Source organism: Vidua macroura, chromosome 25 (genome assembly GCF_024509145.1).
Source record: "Vidua macroura isolate BioBank_ID:100142 chromosome 25, ASM2450914v1, whole genome shotgun sequence".
NCBI lineage: Eukaryota > Metazoa > Chordata > Aves > Passeriformes > Viduidae > Vidua > Vidua macroura.
Window position 1 is genome coordinate 5,508,856 of NC_071595.1, and position 19,461 is coordinate 5,528,316.

The 19,461-nt window shown below is 48.3% G+C and overlaps 1 protein-coding gene across 9 annotated transcripts in view; it reads right to left on the reverse strand.

Moving 5' to 3' along the window:
* Window positions 1-19,461, reverse strand: part of SCMH1 (Scm polycomb group protein homolog 1) — a 60,765-nt gene that overhangs the window by 32,833 nt on the left and 8,471 nt on the right. For 7 of the 9 annotated variants that reach the window (XM_053999097.1, XM_053999101.1, XM_053999102.1 and 4 more), the window contains exons 2-6: window positions 13,341-13,447; window positions 9,489-9,573; window positions 6,832-6,900; window positions 2,560-2,630; window positions 1,120-1,354 (exon numbers count right to left, since the gene is read on the reverse strand). In XM_053999097.1, coding sequence (XP_053855072.1) covers window positions 1,120-1,354; window positions 2,560-2,630; window positions 6,832-6,900; window positions 9,489-9,513 — 400 coding nt within the window. In that variant the 5' untranslated portion in view covers window positions 9,514-9,573; window positions 13,341-13,447. The remainder of the gene's footprint in view (window positions 1-1,119; window positions 1,355-2,559; window positions 2,631-6,831; window positions 6,901-9,488; window positions 9,574-13,340; window positions 13,448-19,461) is intronic. The other 2 variants (XM_053999096.1, XM_053999098.1) reach the window with 2 other exon arrangements.

Sequence of the window (19,461 nt, forward strand, 5' to 3'; positions counted from 1 at the left end):
GGGAAGAATTTTTTCCTAATATCCCACCTCACCGTGCCCTCTCCTCTGGCACAAGGTTAAGTAGGTGACACAGAGCAGAGCCGGGCACACGGGGCAGCACTGCCGGCCCTGTTCCCGAGCACAGCCAGGGCTGTTTTACCTGCGCTTCGTGCCCTCTGCCGGCCACACCCGGCCACGGCACGGGAGGGAGGGAGGGACCCACCGGCACCGCGGCTTTGGAAGAGATGGGCAGCAGAGTCACTGAATGGCTGGGGTTGGAAGGGACCTTAAAGCTCATTTCATCCCAACCCCTGCATGGGCAGGGACATCTTCCACTAGACCAGGTTGTTCCAAGTCCTGTCCATCCTGGCCTTGAACATATTATTTGGGGATATGCTAACTGAGAGAGAGAGATTTATGAAGACACTAAAACTGCTGGGCAGCAGAATGCAAAAGCAGGTTAATTTTGCAGGAAAGAATCAGTAAATCAGCTTGCCACTGGGCTAGCGTCACAGAAAAAGGAAAGTGTTGTGTATTTAACAGAACACTGGAAGAAGTGTTAGACTGTCCAGGCTATTTATAATCTTGTAGCCAAGCAAAATTAAATAAATATAAGTATGAACAATTGCAAGTGTCCCTTCACATGAGACAGGACTTTAGTGTCTGTGAACCTTTTCAGACATTGTGTTTCCTGTCCAGGTAACCCGGTATTGAATCCTAGAATCATGTGGTAGGTTGGGTTGGAAGGGACCCTAAAGATCAATCAGTTTAATCCCTCTGTCACGGGCCAGGACACCTTCCACTATCCCAGGTTATTCCAAACCCCATCCAACCTGGCCTTGGACACTTACAGGGATGGGGCAGCCACAGCATCTCTGGGCAACAATCCAGAGCTTGAGCTGCAGCCAGGGCAAGCAGCTCACCTTGGTGCAGAGACCTCTTTCATCTACACTCTAAAGGATCTTCCTGTCCATGTGCTATGTGGAAATACAGACCTGGTGTGGTTTACAGACCTTGTGTGTATCCCAGAGTAGGCAGGGACAGGCCATGGGCCTCTGTCCCAAGCGCAGATCTATAAAAGCCCCCAAGCTTTCCCCACCATCAATTTAATCCTTGCTGGACAGCTGAACTCCAGCTTACCCAGTGGAGGCTGCAACATCCCTCCATTCTTCTCACAGTTCCCAATGGGCTGGATCTCAGCAGAGTCCACCAGCCTCCAGAAGTCGTTCTTGTTGTCGCTGCCGTCGAGGCGCAGGCGGAGCCGGGCGCCCGTCAGCCCCACCACGGTGGCGATGCACGTGGACGTGGTGTTCCGGGGGTCCTGGGCCTCCAGCTTCATACTGATCTTGAACTCGTTTGCAGGTGGAGTGTAAGACTGAAAAGAGTGGAACAGGGGCCAGTCAGAGCCAGGATTGCCAATACAGGCATGTACCAGCTCAGGCACGAAGCTTTCAGCACTAGTACTGAAATGGAGTCTGCTGAAGGCTGACAGCCCCTCCAGGCACAGCACGGAGGCACCACAGAGAACTCAGCAAGCCCTGGCACGTCTCTAACAGACTCCCATCCCTCCATCCTGCATCATCTAGGCAACTAAAGCCTGTTCTCTCGGAATCACAGAATCATTAATGCTGCAAAACACCTCTAAGATCATCAACTTCAGCTGTTCCCACAGTACTGCCAAGCCCACCACTAACCCATTACCCCTAAGCAACACATGTTTTTTGAATATTTCCAGGGGTGGGGACTCCACCAGTGCCCTGGACAGACATTTCCTTGGCCTGATCACCCTTTCAGTGAAGAAATTTTCCTGATATACAACCTGACCCTTCCCTGGCACAAGTTGAAGCTGTTTTCTCTTATCCTCTCCCTTGTTCCCTGGGAGCAGAGCCTGACCCCACCTGGCTCCATCCTCTTGTCACGGAGTTGTGCAGAGCCACAAGGTCCCCCCAAGCCTTCTTTTCTCCAGGCTGAGCCCCTTTCCAACTCCCTCAGCCACTCCTGGGGCTCCAGCCCCCTTGTTGTGAGGGGCCCAAAACTGATCCCAGGATCTGAGGCCCCAGCAGTGCCCAGTATAGGGGATTAATCCTCTCCTGGGAAGACTCACCCAGCCAACCTCAGACCCACACAGACACTGACGCTCCCCTCTGCCCAGACCCAGGTGTCCCACACTGATTCACTCCTGCACCCCCTGTATTCAGCACAATCACCTCTGGGCTCAATACCTGCTGCCCAGGGACTGCTATTCTGTCCCAACAATTGGGTGAATTCTGCTGAAAATCTCCTGACTGAGCAGGATCCACCAAAAGCTGGATCCCAGCCTACTCAGGACACTTTCTCCAAGGGCCCATGCTTGATATAGTTAATAGCACACTTGTGCTCCCAACATGCACATCTGAGAGGAAAATCTTCTGTGCTACTCTAAATGTATCTTTTTAATCTTTGCTTCAGCACTTGGATTTCTGTTAAGTCTCCAATATCCTTAAGTATCTTCCTTGCCAAACCAGGGGTCTATCCCAGGCACAGAACTCTGGGCCCCCAGTGGATCATAGCCCTTGACCTTCCTTGTTTTTACCCTCTTACCTGCTTGAAACAATGGGCAGGAGCTGGGATGGCACATGTCTCTTTCAGGTACTTCTCCCAGGTGAAGTGACCTGAGAAGTAAAAACAAGAGGATTCAAATAGGAACGGATGAGCAAAATTCTCAGCAAAAGAACTGGCCAGTCTCCTAAGCCGGCAGTTCTGCACTTCTCACAGAGGAGGTGCTCACAGGCAACATGTTTTCACCAAGAACCTCTGATGTTTGTGAGCACAGAAGATTTACAACTGCAACTGACAGGCAGAACAAAGCACAGCGCTGCCTTCGGCATCCTCCTGCCTTGGCGCTGCCGAGAAGGGGCTGCACAGAGTCAGGATAACAACCTACAACTTAATGGAAAACACCCAGCACAGATGGGAATCTGCTGAGTCCTCCAGACAACTGTCCCTTAAAAACCATTCATGAAACACATCACTCAGTCTGGGGATTGCAAACAGTCACCGTGGGTTACAAGCAGCACAGCTTGGGGGCTGGAATGAGATTGTCTTTAAGATCATTTCCAACCCAAGCCATTTTGTGATCCCATGATTCTAAATTATGGATTTAGAACAGGAATCTGCTTTGTGGTGACTGGACAGTCCCTCTGGTCCAGCACAGACACAGCCCAACTCCATGGGCCAGGGATCAGCCCAACCCCAGCAGTAAGTGGACAGGTCAGCAATTAACTTCCTGAAGTGCCATGAAGTCCACAGGATGGGCAGGGTGGGAGCAGGGATCCTCCAAACAGGGATTAACTGAGCTCAATACCTCACACCCAACCTCAAGCCCCCTTCCACCGAGTGCTGCTGCCAGGGGAAGTGCATTTCATCCTTCTCTGCACCTTCCTCACATACAGCAGGAAGGGTAAAAGCAATATGCCACCCAGGGAAAACTGTTATTAAATGAGGAATTAAAAGCTCCTGTGATCTGAGCAAATCATGACTTTTGCCATTTAAACTGAGCAGCTGGGAGAGGAACCTTCCAGCATGACATTCGCTTGTATTCATCCAAACAGCTCCCTGGAGACCACTGTTTTCAAGGCATTTCAAGAGCATTGGTGGCAGCACAATTAAAGTCAGCCACTGCTTCCCCGAGTCAGGCAAGTTCTTAATCAGTCTATTTTCAAAACAAAAGCTACATTAAGAGCCATTTTAGCTACTGCAGCACACACCACACCTCTGAAAACTGAGGCAGTAAGGTCAGCACACATTGCTTCAGTGCTGCCTCGTGCACAGAGGAGCCTTCATAATCTACAAGCTTCAAATAACTACAAGGAATGCTGCTTTCTCACCACCTGCCATGCAGATGACTAGTACACTGTTTAAAATGGGGAAAATGAACAGAAAAAATACAGTTTCATTGCCACAGAGGCTGAATATTGCTGTTTCCAGACTGACAGCACTCTCCATGCCCCAGAGTACTCAGCTCCATCCACTGGCACATATTTTCCTTTCAGCCACAGTCTCACACTGGGTGAATGAAGAAATTCAGTGAGTTACTGCAATGATGCTCTCACAAAACCAAAATTCTTTTGCTTTAATTGAAGATATGATTTTATACTTGGTTCTGTCAATGAAACTCTTTGTATGAATAATGTGGAGTAAACACCCAGGCAAAGCAAAGCTGGGCACTCCTGGCCTGGAAATTCATTATGCATCCCACCCCTTAACTCTGGTGGCTGATCTGGGCTCATCTCAGACTGGGGTGGCCCTTAGAGACTGTTGTCCCCAGAGCACAGAGGACACCCAGGTGACAGTACTGGGTGAGCAGTGTCAGTCTTAGCCCCAGGCCCTGAGCCAGCAGCCTGAACAGGATCAGCTGTGCTTGACAATTTTATTTAAGAAAACACAAACTCCTTTCAGCTGGTTTCAATCCACCACTATTAAAAGTTGTCATGGTTTTAATCGTTCCACTTTTCACTCCCTCCACACCAAGCCAGGCCATCCTGCTCCCTGCAGCAGCTCACCCCACTGCCGAGATCCATGCTGCACAACCCCAGTGGGAGCAGAGAATTTCTGACACAGCTGCAGGCTTCTAAAAATAGTGTTTGGACATGGAACTTATTTGAGATTAATTCTAAAGCCTGCTGGGATTCAACCACTGGATGAAGACACACACAGCACTAGATCTGCAGCTTCTCTAGGACCTCAGGGAACAGCATGGAGCTGGGCCAGGGCAGGCTCAGGCTGGAGCTCAGGGAAAGGTTCTTCCCCCTGAGGGTGCTGGCACTGCCCAGGCTCCCCAGGGAATGGGCACGGCCCCGAGGCTGCCAGAGCTCCAGGAGCATTTGGACAGCACTGCAGGGATGCACAGGGAGGGGATTGCTGAGGGGTCTGGGCAGGGCCTGGGGCTGGACTGGCTGATCCTTGGGGTCCCTTCCAGCTCAGGATATTCCACGATTCTCTTATTCCTATGACTAAAGGTTCTGGAGATTTCTTTTGTAAAGAAAAGCAGGAGCTGCAGAAAGACTTCTAAGAAAAGACAGAGCTGATACAGCAGTGTTCCCTACCAGTCATCCCCTTACACACAGGTGGCAGGGCAAGCACAGGTAGAACCTGCACTTCTTTTTCAAGATTACCCTCAAACCAAGGTAAAACTGCAGACTGCAGTTGGAAGCTGCCATCACACCCTTAGGATGAGAGGAAATCCTGCACTTCAGGCCCTTGGTCCTATGTCCCTCTCTGCTTCTCTCCAGCATATTGGATCTTCTTCACATGAAGAAGTGAGCGAAAGACACTTAAATGAGAAACACCCTGTTTTTGCAACTCCGTCTGTGAGCCAAACAAAAGCCAAGGATTGGGAATCCGTGTGACTCCCTGTGACTTGGCTGTGGAAATGCAACTGGGGTGACTGTCTGTCACTTGTGCTTGCCTTGGGAAAGCTCCTTGTCGTGTGCTCATGCCAAAGGCAGATATTACTTCCAGGCAGAGAGTCAGATTTGGGCTCTGATGTCTTAACCTCCAAAAATATTTACTCCAAACAGAACACTCCACAAACCCAAGGGGTCAAACTGCAGTAGTTGTGAACAATGCAGCTCTGCACCCTTATGTTTTGACTTTCTTCATGTTGCATTTAACATTTATTTTTTGCCCAGAATTTAAATGAAGATGGAGTTTCTGTTTATATCTTTAACTGAGGTCTGGTTTGGGCTCCATTAGCATTTTGGCTCCCAAGGGGTCATCAATCCAACTGAAACAATACATGTGTGTTTCAGGTCACATCTGTGAAGGAGAACGTGCCCTACCCAGATCAAGGCATCCCATTAAAGTCTGCAGCCCATATGTGTGGCTGCTAAGGAGCACCAAGGCAGCACATGAAAGCAGCACAGTTTGAGCCAGCTCGGTATGAAAATGAGCAGAGCATCGTCTGGGCTGGCAGATCCCCGGTGACAGTGGCTGTCCCTGAGGTCTGAGCATGGCCTCCCGAGGGGTCAGCTCTCCCACAGGCACAGCTCCTGCCTGTCCCACCCCACCCCATCCCAGGCACTTTGCTCAGCCATCAATCCAGCTGCACGTGCTCCATTGGTAACATGAGCCCCAGTGCTCTGTCCTGCTCAGTAAAATGTGACAATGTGTGAGTCAAAACTAACAGCTCTCAGACACCAGGGTGCTGTCTGCTCTGTCCTGCTCTCCTCAGAAGTGTTCCAATGCAGCTTTGACCCTAAATTCTTCCAGCCTGGATTACAGGGTGCTCTGTGCCAGAAAGATGCTGCAGTTTTACCCCCTCACTGTGCAGAATTACAGAATGGTTTGGGGTGGAAGGGACCTTGAAGCCCATTCCTTTCAACCTGCCATGGGCAGGGACACCTTCCAGTGTCCCAGGTTGCTCCAAACCCTGTCTAACCTGGCCCTGGACACTTCTAGGGATGGGACAGCCACAGCTTCTCTGGGCACACTGTGCCAGGGCCTCCCCAGCCTAACAAGGAAGAATTTCTTCTCCATAGCCCATCTAACCCTGCTCTCTGACAGTATGATGCCATTCCCGTTGGTCCTGTCACTTCAGACCCTTGTCCAAAGTCCCTCTTCAGCTCTCCTGGAGCCCTTTGAGGCACTGGAAGGAGCTCTATGGTCTCCTCAGACCTTTCTCTTCTCCAGGCCCAAGCCCTACAAGGATGTGCCCAAGCTTTGGGCAGTGATGAGCTGCTCAGAGTTTCTTGCAGGTGATCACCAATGCTGCACCATTGCACTTGTCAAAAAAAAAATCTTTTGAAATTGCAGAAGGGAGAAGGGAGGGCAAAAAAAAAAAAAAAGCAGGGAGGAAGAAGGGAGCTGTCTTACCTTGGTACTGGGAGGGAGACTCTGACGGGCGGCTGTACTTGTGCTTTTTACCATCTTTCCAGTCTATGGCTGAGACAAGAAACAGAGCATTTGTGTCAGGCACAGGAGCAGATAATGCACCCTTCTACACTATCTGTGTTCCAGGCACTTCAGAGGAGAGCAGTGACCTCCCTGTCATGACCCCAGTAACATGGATGATTTGCCTCTATCTCAGGGGTGTGCTCCCTTGCTCTCCACAGCTCGTGCAGGTTCCTAACAGGAGGTATCTACATCTGCACCTCAGTCCCTGTTTAGCTCCCCTTCAGTGACAAGCAATAACAAAGAACAGCAAACTGCTAGAGCTCCATCATTTTAGCTATGAGAAGAAGGGCTTGAGAGGAACAAAGCCACTAAAAATGGCTCATGCGAATCTTTGGTGCAGAATGGCTCCTTGTGTATCTACTCCAGGTTATTCCACACAAGCAACCTCAACCCTTTGTGGTGACAGGGAGAGGACTTCTCTGAAAATCTGCACAACTGCCCTCTCCACACACAACACCAGGTTTCCTTGTGTCCCTTGCAGCTCAGAAGAGAGCACAGCAAAGCAGCACCAGCTCTACAGAGCAGCTCACCTGAGCTGTGTTTGCTTATGACAGCTTTGGGTCTCAGAGCTCCAAAAAAACTGACATTCTCAAGACAGCTCTGGAAAGTGACATAGCAAGAAGTGGAGAATGCTTATCCTGGCCTCCAGCCCTGTGCCATGGCTGAGCCAGCTCCTCAACCTGCTGCTGCCAGGCTGGACACCCTGGAAGTGCTGCTGCACTCCAGCTCCTTCATTTTACAGACCATTTTTAGGACTATTGTAGACAGCAGCTTGGTAGTGCCCTATGAAATGTGCCTTGCCCCCATGAAGAAGAGTTCCTTGTGAAAGGAAAGGTTTTGAAATCTCCTGACAAGTAGCTGAAAGAGGCAGGCTAAGAGCTGCTTCTGAAGTGGCCTGGGGTGTCTTGACGTGTCTGGACCTGCTTTGGGACAATCATTGTTACAATCTTCTCTTCTTGACATGTTCTTTTCAGCACAATGGACAGGACAGCACGTAGGTTTTATTGCTCTGGAAAGTGATAGAGCAAGAAGTGGGGGATGCCCACCCTGCCTCAAACAGCCTCCAGCCCAACAGAGAGATGCCAGATCAGCATCCCTTAAATGAACACCAGGGACATATGGAGTGTGGCCACAGCGTCACTAGACATGGGCCAGACAAAGAGCCTCCTTGGAGAGACATAAATGAATGAAAAGGATTGAAGGACACCCTTCCTAATAAATGCATTACCATGAGGCACAGTATTGTGCCATGTCCCTAAGAAAGCAAGAATAAAGAACATAAAGATTTAAGTCAGAAGCAAAAGAGCCCCCTGGGTGGGTAAGGCTCCCCTCAGTGCTGCAGGACAGCTCTAACAGCATCCATGCACTCAAAGGAGCTCCTCACCATACTCTGCAGGTGAAGGTACATTTTGGTTTTAACCTTTAACATGCAAAAATCCTCATTAAGCAGGATACAAAAGCAGCAGAAAGAGAGTGAAACAAGAATTTCTGCAGACAAATAAAGAAACAGCACGAGTTCACTGCATTATTAAAAAAGCAGGTAAGTAGGACAGAAACCCACATGTGCACGGTGCAGGTGTTGCCTCTGCAACCTACAGCCTGGCATTCTGAGCCCAGGTCACAGAGGCAGGCTGGCTGGAGGCTCCAGGAGCACAGAGAACAAGCTGTGAGTGAGGCTGAATCCAGCCAGCCTGGGCCTCGGCCACGCTGCTGACTAATCAACCAGCCTCCTTTATTGCCAAGCCCTCCAGCTGCCTCGCAGCAGGGTCTCCCCATTCCCTGCTCTCCTTCATTTATTTTCACTTCATTAAAGGACAAGCAGTGTTAGGAAGAGGATAATGCCACTGTAAGATGAACCACGACAGAAGCAAAGGAGACATTAAAAAAAAATAAAGGGAGGAGAGAAATCGAGCATAGAAATCTCCTGCAATAAACCTTGGGAGTGTGGAGCAGATGTGAACAAAGAGCTGTGGAGGATGCTCCATCCTCTCGCTTCTCCCTTCCCCCTCCTCCCTGATGAGATCACTCCAGTCAGACGCACATGCATGGCACAGCACTAAAGGAAATCAATATTTTTGTTAAGCACAAGAAGCCAGAGCAGCTCAGCTGCAGGCAGCCTGCTTGGCTTCACCCTTTTTGTTGGGGATGCAGGACCCAGGAAGTGTGCTGTGTGAGGGGCCAAGGGACTCGTGGCAGGGTAACCTCCTGACAGATTTCCTCTCCACAAGGTAGGCTGGTTTCTGGTTTCATGCCTCATTAGAGGGGGGAGGCCTGTGCCAGCACAGGCAGTTTGCCTCATGCTGGGAGCTCTGCCAGATGGTGCCCTGGGTTTTGCAGGGCACCCTCGCTGCTGACACTGCGCCCTACGAGCTGCAGGGATGGCCCAAAAAAGGACTCTCCTCTTCCTGTCACAGGGGTGGACTGATGAACTGCTCTCTGCACATTGATTGAGACACACACAACTCTGTTTTGGGCTTCCAACCACATCCCCTCAGCTCCCACCCCACTCCCTGAGGCACTCCAGGCCACACCAGCTCACTGCAGGGCCCTTGGCTGTGCCAAGCATCACTGCTCACCTTTCTGAGGGCCTGGTTTCCGCATTCTACCACCTGCTGCTGTCCTTATCCTGGGACTGGGCTGCTCTTACAGAACTGAAGATGTCTAGGACAAAAGAAATAAAGATGAGAAAACTCCCCATTCTGGAGCACACAGTCATCTGCAGCATTAAATCATCACACAGTGGGGGGAAAAACATGCTCTGTCACCTGGGGTAGCACAGAACACACACAACTCATTTCACCCCCTGAAACGACAAGACTCTCCAATTTGTGGACAACACTAAATTCATGGCAGCAGGAGCAGCATAAAAAAGCACAAGGAGCACATGCCTGTCTCTGTGCTAACCCTACAGTGGGTCCAGAGCGTGTGGAAGGAGGGGCTGCTCCCACTCACTAACAAAGGGAGGCAGAACTGGAATTTATGAAAGAAAACACATGGAAACATAACATTAACTCTGGCAAAGCAGCACAGCAATCCCCAGCTTGCCACTTACAATTCAAATTGCTTGCAGCAGTTCTGGGGAATAAGGATGAGAAATTGGACAATGACCCAGGAAATACTTTTGCTGTTAGTCCTGCCATGAGTGTCCAAGTTGTGCTGCATTTGTTTTTTCCTGGTTGGAGGAAATCTGGCTGGACTGTGCCCAACAAGCAAAGGTATTTGCATTCTCGTTATAAAGAAATATTCCTGAAAATTCAGAGCTCTTGGGAGATGTGTGGTGTACAGGGACCACATGTACAGGGACCCAGTGCTCCAGCACAACCACTCTCACAGGGCAGGGCCTGCCACACCCATAAAGCCCTGCCAGAAAACATCCCAATGAATAGCTGAGCCACAAACAAGCCCTTGGGAAAGCCACGAATAGCATGTTTTGACACTCCACTAACTAATGAAAGATTAATTGTATCAATATAATTCCATTTTGTTCACAGTGGGGCAGTCAGGAGAAGAAGGAAGCTGTCTCAGGACGCAGCACTGAGTAGCTGCTTAAAGGGTTATTTACAGATCCAACTTGGCAAGAATTTGGGGTTTTGAAAACCAGGCTTTTTCTAAATGTAAGAGAAATAGAGTTTAATTTTCTATAACAGCTCTACAAACTACAGCCTCTTTACATGTAACAGTGAGCAATACTCTGAGAAGAAAAACACTGAAGGAATATTAAATACTAAAGGAAAAAAAAATCCTGGTTGTTTTTTTAATCCAAATCAAAAGGTGCACAGTAGTCACTCATTGCCTCTCTCCTAAATAGTGTGTGTGTTTGTACACACTTGTGAAAGGAGTAAGGTTCGTTTCCCTTTCAATAGCAGAAGGGAACCTACATGTGAAAGGTTATTTACAACTTTTAAAGCTTCTTTTCATAATTTTGTTCAGTCATTTTTATTAAAGACCAGCAGTCCTGGCAGGGAAAGTCCCCTAGACATAAAAACCCAGGCTGAAAGGTGTTTATATATAAAGGCACCAGACAAGCCTTCGCCATCTCTGGCTCTGCCCCTCTGCTGTCTGTGGGACTTTTCCCAAGTACCCACACACATAAATCTCATGTGTTTGGCACAGGAGTTCCTGTGCCCCTCTGAGAGCTTCTGAGAAGCTGCTTCAGCCTGAGCACCTCAGAGCCCTGCTGGCAGGGATGTGTGACCCCCTCAAAAAGAAAGAAAAAAAATTGTGACTGTGTTTGAGCTGCTCAGACAGGGTTTGTGAAAAGTTATGGCCCAATAACCCTAATGAGGCTCAGGGGAACCTTCTCACCCTCCACAACTCCCTGACAGGAGGGGGCAGACAGGTGATGGTCAGTCTCTTCTTTGAGGGAACAAGGGACAGCTCAAGAGGAAAGGGCCTCAAGATGTGCCAGGGGAAGTTCAGGTTGGACATCAGGAAGAATCTCTTCATGGAAAGGGTTGTCAAGCATGGGAATGGGCTTCCCAGGGAGGTGGTGGTGGACTGAAGAAATGACTGGACGTGGCAGTAGTGCTCTGGTGTAGTGGACATGGTGGTGCTCAGTCTTGATGATCTTGGAGGTATTTTCCAATCTTAATGATTCTATAATTCTGTGGTACTGATAAAGCACAGAGCTGACTGCTCGTGTCCCTCAGCCAACACTGCAGCAGGCTCTCAGCAAGAGCTCATGTCACGGAAGAGAATCAGATGGTGTAAATGTCCAATTTAAAAAACCAATAAATAAACAAATGGTGACTCTTCCCCAAAGAAGGAGACTTAAACTGCATGGGGAGTCCCACTTTGCTGAGAGCCACATAAGTGCCAGCTCAAGGACACTGCACTCTAAAATATGCTTCCCAGAAACTGCCCAAATGTGACAGCCCCAGCCTGACTCCTGCCAGCCTTCATGAGCCTCTGACACAGCTCTGCACCACCCAGATCACCTGTACATCTCACATCACAGGAGAGCAACATGTGGGTTAATCCTGCAAAATCCTACCTCAAGGAACAAAAAAATCAAAATGCTTTGTGTGCTCAGAGTCATGTAATGCCTAGAGAAGAGGCAGAGTGAAACTCCATGATGCACAGCTTCAGCTTGCCTGCCCCAGGGGCAGCTGGACCTACACAGCCACATGGGAGCCACCAGCCTTACTGCATCCCAGGGACAGGCACAGTTCCTGCCCTAGGATGCAGGGATGCCCTTCTTCAGCCACGGAGACAGACACTGTACAATCACAACTGGGAAGGATCCACAAGGATCACCAAATCCAACTCCTGGCCTGTCACAGAAGGCCCACCCTGGGGGTGTCTGAGAGCGTTGTCCACATGCTCCTGGAGTTCTGGCAGGCTTAGGGTCATGACCATTTCCTGGGGCAAGAACTTTTTCCTCATATCCAGCCTGACCCTCCCCTGCCACAGCTCCAGCCACTCCCTTGGGTCCTGTCCCTAGTCACAGGGAGCACAGACCGAAGTTGCCCCTCTGCTGCCCCAGGGCTTTACTAACACAGGGCTTGGGAACTGATGATTTCCACCGACTGTAATTTAGAGTTGCCCAGAGGAACTGTAAAATCTCCACCCTTGGAGATACTCCAAACATCACCAGCTCCCTCCCTTGCCAGCCTAATCTAACCTTGTAGCTGACTCTGACTTCAAAGTCAGCCCATCTCTGCACACAGCAAAGGACCAGACAACCTCCAAAAGCTCCCTCCAACCTGAAACACCCAGGGACTTTATCTCACTGACAACAGATTGCATGGCAAGAGGAATCACTCTATAGGTTTTGACAAGGCTGAAATGCCCCAGTGAGGAGAATTCAGTGCAGAGAGAAGAAAGTCAAAGGCAGAACAGACAAACCCACAGGCATCTGTGGACAGAAGCTCCACGGTACCAATGGATGCAGCCTTTACTCCATTCAGGGACTGATGATTGAAAAAATGTGAAAGTAATAAATAGCAGAAGGTACAGACTGGTATCCAAGGGGCAAAACTGGGCTACCCACAGAGACAGATCTTCCAGAATCACCTCAGGCACAAGCATGCCCCTGATGAGGACCTGTTGGCTGGATACATGGCACAAAGACACAGTCTAACTGTTGCATCAAATAAAGCCTTTGAGATTTCCACAGCCCAGCACACCATGCAATGCTCCATCTCCAGAGCCTGACACTTGCACAGAGCTGCACACCAGATTTAAAACTCCCCTTGTTTTTAAAAGCTGTGTTTCTCCTGCTTGTGGAGATCAAGATAATCTCCCAAGCATGAACTACAGCATTACAGAGTGATGGTTTCCAGAATTTATAACCTGAAAGGACAGATCAATGTGCGAATTCATTTCAGCAGGATGCTACCTTTAAAAACGTAAAAAGACCAACTAATTTGCTGCCTTTAGTAGCAGATGAAGTTCCTCTCCCAGAGTTTCAAACAACTTTCACTCACCAAGATATCAAAAGTGCCAAGGGCTCCACTGAACTGTCATGGGCTCTAGTTCCCCATCACTCCTACAAGACAGCAGAGTCAGTACAAACACTGCGGCATAGCAAAACCTGAAAGCAGAGAGACAAAATGAAAAAGTTTGCATTTAATTGCAGAAAGGCTAAGTTACCAGCTGCATTATTCATGTTCATATTTAATTCATTTAAAACATCCAAATTTAAATTTAAAGACAGCTGTAACAAACATTCCCACTTGCACTCGCAAAGCAGCACAGAACTTGACACAATTTAAGTTCAGCTTGCAGTGAGTACACGGGACTGCGGCTGTTAAACACCTTTGATATGAGTAAGATCACATCAACTGAGCTGATAGAAACTAGTTCAGCTTTTGTAAAATGAAACTATCACACAAAGGAGGACTGAAAAGACTAGACCTGATTAGTAATGAAAAGGAGAGAGACCACAGGAGAGGCATATAAAATAATGAGTAGCATGAAGAGAGAGAACTGGGGACTCCAAATTATCCCTTCCCAGTGCAGCAGAGCAAACCTACAAAAGTGAAAATCTCCCAAGTATATAGCAGGGAGAAGGAACAGTTCATTGGAAATTAACAGACACGCAACTTCCTTATGGAGGAAATTATCAAGAGAAGTAAACGAGTAACCTTAGAAATGACACAGACATTGAAAAGCAAACCAGCATTTGTAAGGGTATCAAAGTATGAGATCCATGGGCCATCAGTACCTAGGCCACAAGCAAGAGCTGAATGAATGTTGGGTGCCCAGCCAAACCCTGCCCACCACACCACTGCCTCAGCTGCTGTGCTGCGCCAAAGGAAAGCTGAGCCCTTGCCCTCCTGCCAGGCTGCTGACTCTGGCTCACGGCCAGGGGCAGAACACCAGCTCAGGACATGGTTTGTTCACACCCTGGTGAGCCCTGTGCTGGGTTACACTGAGATTCACACCTCTGATGCATTTTCCTTTTTCTCAGGCAGCAGAGAGGCAGGCAGGGCTGGAAGAGCATCCCAGGGCATCCCCAGCTCCGAGCGCTGCTCTCTCCAGCGCCGCACGGCCCGCAGCAACGCTGCGGAAATGCATCTTAATCTAATTAAGCTCTCCCCCCACTGCTCTTGCCGACAGCCTCTTCCAAAAGCTCATCCCTAAGGGCAGTCAGATTCAATTTACCTGTGCCAGATTGGAAGGCAACTGCAGGGTTACAGGGGAGCCTACTCTGTAATATTCTTCCACAAAATGTGGCAACTGCAAGATCAGTAAAACCAAAATGAGAAAATGTGGACGGAAGATGCTGTCCCATCTTTCCAGACCTCATGAGATGCATGTAATCCCTTTATCTCCAAAGCCTCCGCTCCTCCGGAGTGCATAATTATGAAAAGAGTTAGAGCTGAGGCTCTTAATGTCTCTTCTAGGCACTTCTTTATTCCACTCAAGGCACCAGTCGCATCTGAATTATTTCCTGGGGTTGTTTGGACTTCCTATTGTACAAGGATGATTATGGTGAACCTTGGGATGGAATCCAAGTCGGATCTCAGCATTACCATGTTTGATTGAAAGGGAACCTGAAGGTTTGTTGACAGCGTGCCAAGCTTCAAACCTTGCTGGACAATGCCGCTGCCAGCAGGCCAGAGGCTTTCAGAGACAAGAGGAAGAAAACCACCAACAGTGAAGCTGGAAAATGGTTTTATTAGGTTGGATACATACTCCACAGATTAGGATTGGGAGAAAAAAAAAGAAACTCTGCATATTGACAGAGGACTGTGAGAATGACGCTTCTTGGAAATCCCATGGGGCTGCCACAAGAGAATCCTGACAGTTTCTCATGATGCAAAGTGCCTTCAATCATTGATTTGTTCTCCACAAAAGCACAGGTCTGGAGCACCACGACCACTGCAGCCACTAAAAATCCCTTCCATGTAACCTTTGCTTCAGCTGAGGTTTTCTTCACAGTGATGTTTCCAACACCATCAATGTTTCCAGCAGTAAAGAGCTGTCCCTTACAAATTCCCCCAGGAAATGTAAGGGCAGCACTGTAAGCTCTTGCTTGTCACGAGTGATGGCAGCACTGCCACTCCAGCCTCCCTGCTGGAATGTTTCAGCTCCATTCTGGAAGCCCCTGTGTGACCATGGGTTACACAGGCACATCCAGTGGCATCCCAACCCAAGCAGAAAATTAGGCACATGAAAAGCAGATCATGTGAATTACAGAATATCCTGAGTTGGGAGTGATCTATAAGGATCATCAATTCCAACTCTTGAGCACACACAGGACACCCCAACAAACCCAGCATGTCCCTGAGAGCATTTTCCAGATGTTCCTTGAGCTTTGGCAACTTTGGAACCATGACCATTCCCTGGAAGCCCCACAACCCTCCAGGGGAAGAACCTTCTCCAAACTCAGCCTGCTTGCTCATTTAACAGCTATTTTTGCCATTTTTAATTTCTATGGTGCAGAAAGAAAAGCACTTTCAGTCTACCTGAGAAATCAGAGCACAATCTGACTCTTTTAGTTTTCACACCAGATTTGGCTCCTCAGATTTCTGCCTGACCTGTGGACACCAGAACTTTTGCTGGTCTAAACCACAGTTTTTGCTCTCAAGGCACTCTCTGATGAGCCAGCTGACTGACCCCTTTTCTGGGCAGAAGCCAAAGACCAGCTCCAAGGATTGAGCACCAGCCTTCTCGGAGCCAGACATGCAGGCAAGGAGTCCTAAACCAAAATGCCAAATGAATGCTTACGTGGAACGTGGACTAAACTCTCAGGAGTGATCAGCTTTCAAGTTTGAAAAGGTGAGTCAGAATTTATCTTAAACAATGATTTTAGTTCCTTCCACCTCCCTGTTACCATCCTCCTGACCAAGACTGGGGTTTTATTTCTCCTTGTCTGTGCAAAGTCACGTTTTTGGCAGCTCCAAACAAAGGCTGATGAAGATACAGCACCTTTGGAAGTATCTCCCCTCATCAGGTCAGGAGAGTCCTTACATTCATGCCAGGAAATATTTCTAAGTAACACTGTACAATGAATGCTGATATTTCCATCTGCAGTACTGATCCCTTTGTGTGATCTGAAATACCTGATGGCTGTAAACCATTACTCCTCTTTCTACCAGAAGGATTTTCTGTCATTTCCAACATCTCTCATTCTCTGGAATTAATTTTATCCTTCTAACATGTAAGAAGTGGACTGATGAACTCCAGACTTCATGACAGGCTCCTCACAAACACATTCTTGTGTTAACACACTGAGGTGTCTCGAAGATGTGATCACAAGTAACACACTTCCTCAGCCCCTGAGCCAAGTCTCACAGGAGTACATATTTTAAAAGACAAAAACACATGAAAAACTTGGATAGACCATGTTTCTACAATGAAAATATTGATTTTATGACTTCCTTTTGAACACCTTCAGGTTGGTGGGGAGAGGAGATAACTCAGCCTCCCAGGAAATAGCAGCTGGACCACCAGACACTGCTGAGTCAAGCTCAAGAGATCACCCTCAGGGTGAGTACAAAAACCAGGCACCAGTGAGAGGAACCACCACTGTGAGTAACGCTAGAACAGCTAGCACAGCTCATGATTGTGGAAGAAATTAAATAAAACCTTGCAGGATTTCAATAAAGATTTCCCTCCCTATCCAAAAATAACCCCAAAAAACCAACACACACACACACACACAAAAAAAAACCCAAAACAAAAAAAAACAAATCCAAAAAAACAAAACCAAAAAAACCCCAACAAAACCAGCATGGGCCTTGGATCAAACCAAAAACATCCTGACATGTATCACTGTGAGCAGACCTTGCTCTCCACAAAGACTGAAAAGGCTGCAATAAAGACAACATATTTGGCACACTCCAGGAACAGGATACCCAGGCTGAAAGAAATGGAGAGATGAAAGGGCTTCAAATAAAAGACAAATAAGATAAACTGACTTGAGTCTGCTAAAGGAAGCCCCTTAACAAGATGAGTTTTCTCAATACAGACATGTTTACTGATGAGCTGGGAGTTACAGCTCTGTGGCTGCCATTTCTGTAGTGAGGGGGGGTGAGCGCTCCAGCCCTGCAAATCCTCCTTGGAAAGATGGGGTTTGACTGCTGTAGGAAGTTCACACACTGTTGAAAAATCAGAGCTTCTTCTAAGACTGGTATTGGTTTCCCATTCAAATAAAAAGAAAACAAAAACCTAAAGCCTTCCCATGCAGGGAACAGGGAGTCATGGAATGGTTTGAGTCAGAAGGGAGCTCAAAGATCCTCTTGTTCCAAGCCCCTTGACATGGGCAGGGATTCACAGCACGCAGAGCATCCTGTGCAGCTCCTCCCCAGACAGGACCATATCCAGGGCCTGGAGCCAAGGCCTGGGCTGCCTCCCATTGCCATGGACAGCAAGTGGCCCACCTTGAACTCATGCTGATGTGGCACAGACTTCAGCTAACCATACAAATCCCCTGTGGTAACAGCTGGGGGTAAGGAAGCTTCACTGTGCTCCAGAATCATTTCAGCAAATCCTTCGTGGCTGGTCCTACTGTTGAAGTCACTTTGAGGTTCTCCCTCTGAGCTGAGCAATGCCCATGTCCCACATCCCAGTGTGAAAGATGCCACTAACACCATTGCTCTCCATGACTGTTCTGAGGGAGATCTGGGAAATGCTGCAGATCTCTGCTTCTGGGTGTTAATCAGAGACACTTCTGACCTGTACCTCCACGGAGCTCTCCCAGATGCACTGTAACAAAACTCAACACAGACACCTGCTTTTTGGGCAGGTAAGGTGCCTGCTACATATAGAAAAGCAAAGGACTGATGGACTTCAGTGCTGTATGGGAAGAACATGCCAAAGCAAGGAACTGAATCTGTGTGCCCAAGGCTGCTGTTTCTAACACTGAACCATCTGTATTACAGCTATTTTGTGTTAGCAGGACTCCCATAGCTAAAAGTTAAAGTCTCCTGACTTCAGAAGAGAAATAGCCTGGGTTATAGACTGGCACAGCAGTGTACCCAATCCACTGATGACAACTGGAAGTAGAGAAGATTTATCACACACTGGGCTCTGTAGCCTGATCCTGGCATATTCTGACCATACCCTGACACCCTGGTGACTGGGAACCAGACCACAGGCCAGGTTTGCAGGTACCTGAGTTTCCTTTCATGGCAATCCCAGAACATGGAGAGGTGCAGGATATGGTGCACCCCACACTCCTGTGCTGGGTCATGCCCCCCTTGCCTGGGGACAAGCTGGAGGGTGAACCTCGAGGACAGGGTTGATGCAGGGCATCCTGAGGGTGCACCAGCCTGCACAGGCATAGTGGGAAGCCTAAACTGATGCAGGCAGTAGAGAAAGTTTTGCAGCAATGTGGCTATTTCAGCCTGCACTGAGCCACATGCCAAAGCTAAGAGCTATTACTGAAAGCAGATGGCTTACAGGAGACCTTGAAATGGGATTCTGTCCAGGGCACTTACAAAGTCACCCCTCACAAAAGCACACAATAGGATGCTTCAAAGTCTTTAAATAAGAATTTAAACAGGAGTACATTAAAAACCAGTGCATGGTTTCCATATCACCCCCAGACAGGCTAGTACAGCCCCCCTTGCACAGTCAGCTGTGGCTGCTTTCCCAGACAGCAGTTACACGGGTGATGGATGTGGCCCCAGAATGGGCTCCAGTGTGTAAACTCTTCACGGGTCTCTGGTTGACACGCAGTAGATATATGTAAGTATAACATGTTTAATCAACCTTATACTTAATTCTCTACTGGACTCTATTAAAAAATAAACTCTTTATGGGATGGAAGATATGGGAGGACAATGTATTCTTATGTCCCTATGGAAGGGGAAACAGGAGGCAATCCAGAAGGAAAGGACTGACTTCCAGTTGTGTCTCTATTGGAAATGTCACAACAGACTGTGCAGTGATGCTGCAAGCAGGATGTGAGAATTCCTCAAAGAAAATTTTGCATTAACTATTTCTAGTGATGTAAGTTTGATAAAGTTTCAGCAGAACGTCCTCAGGAGACCATAAGCAAGGAAAGGCAGCTTGAGGGGGAATAAAAAACCAAAGGGATGGTAATTAGGGGACACAACAGAAATGTAAATGAGGAAAACCTTGCAAAGAGAGGGG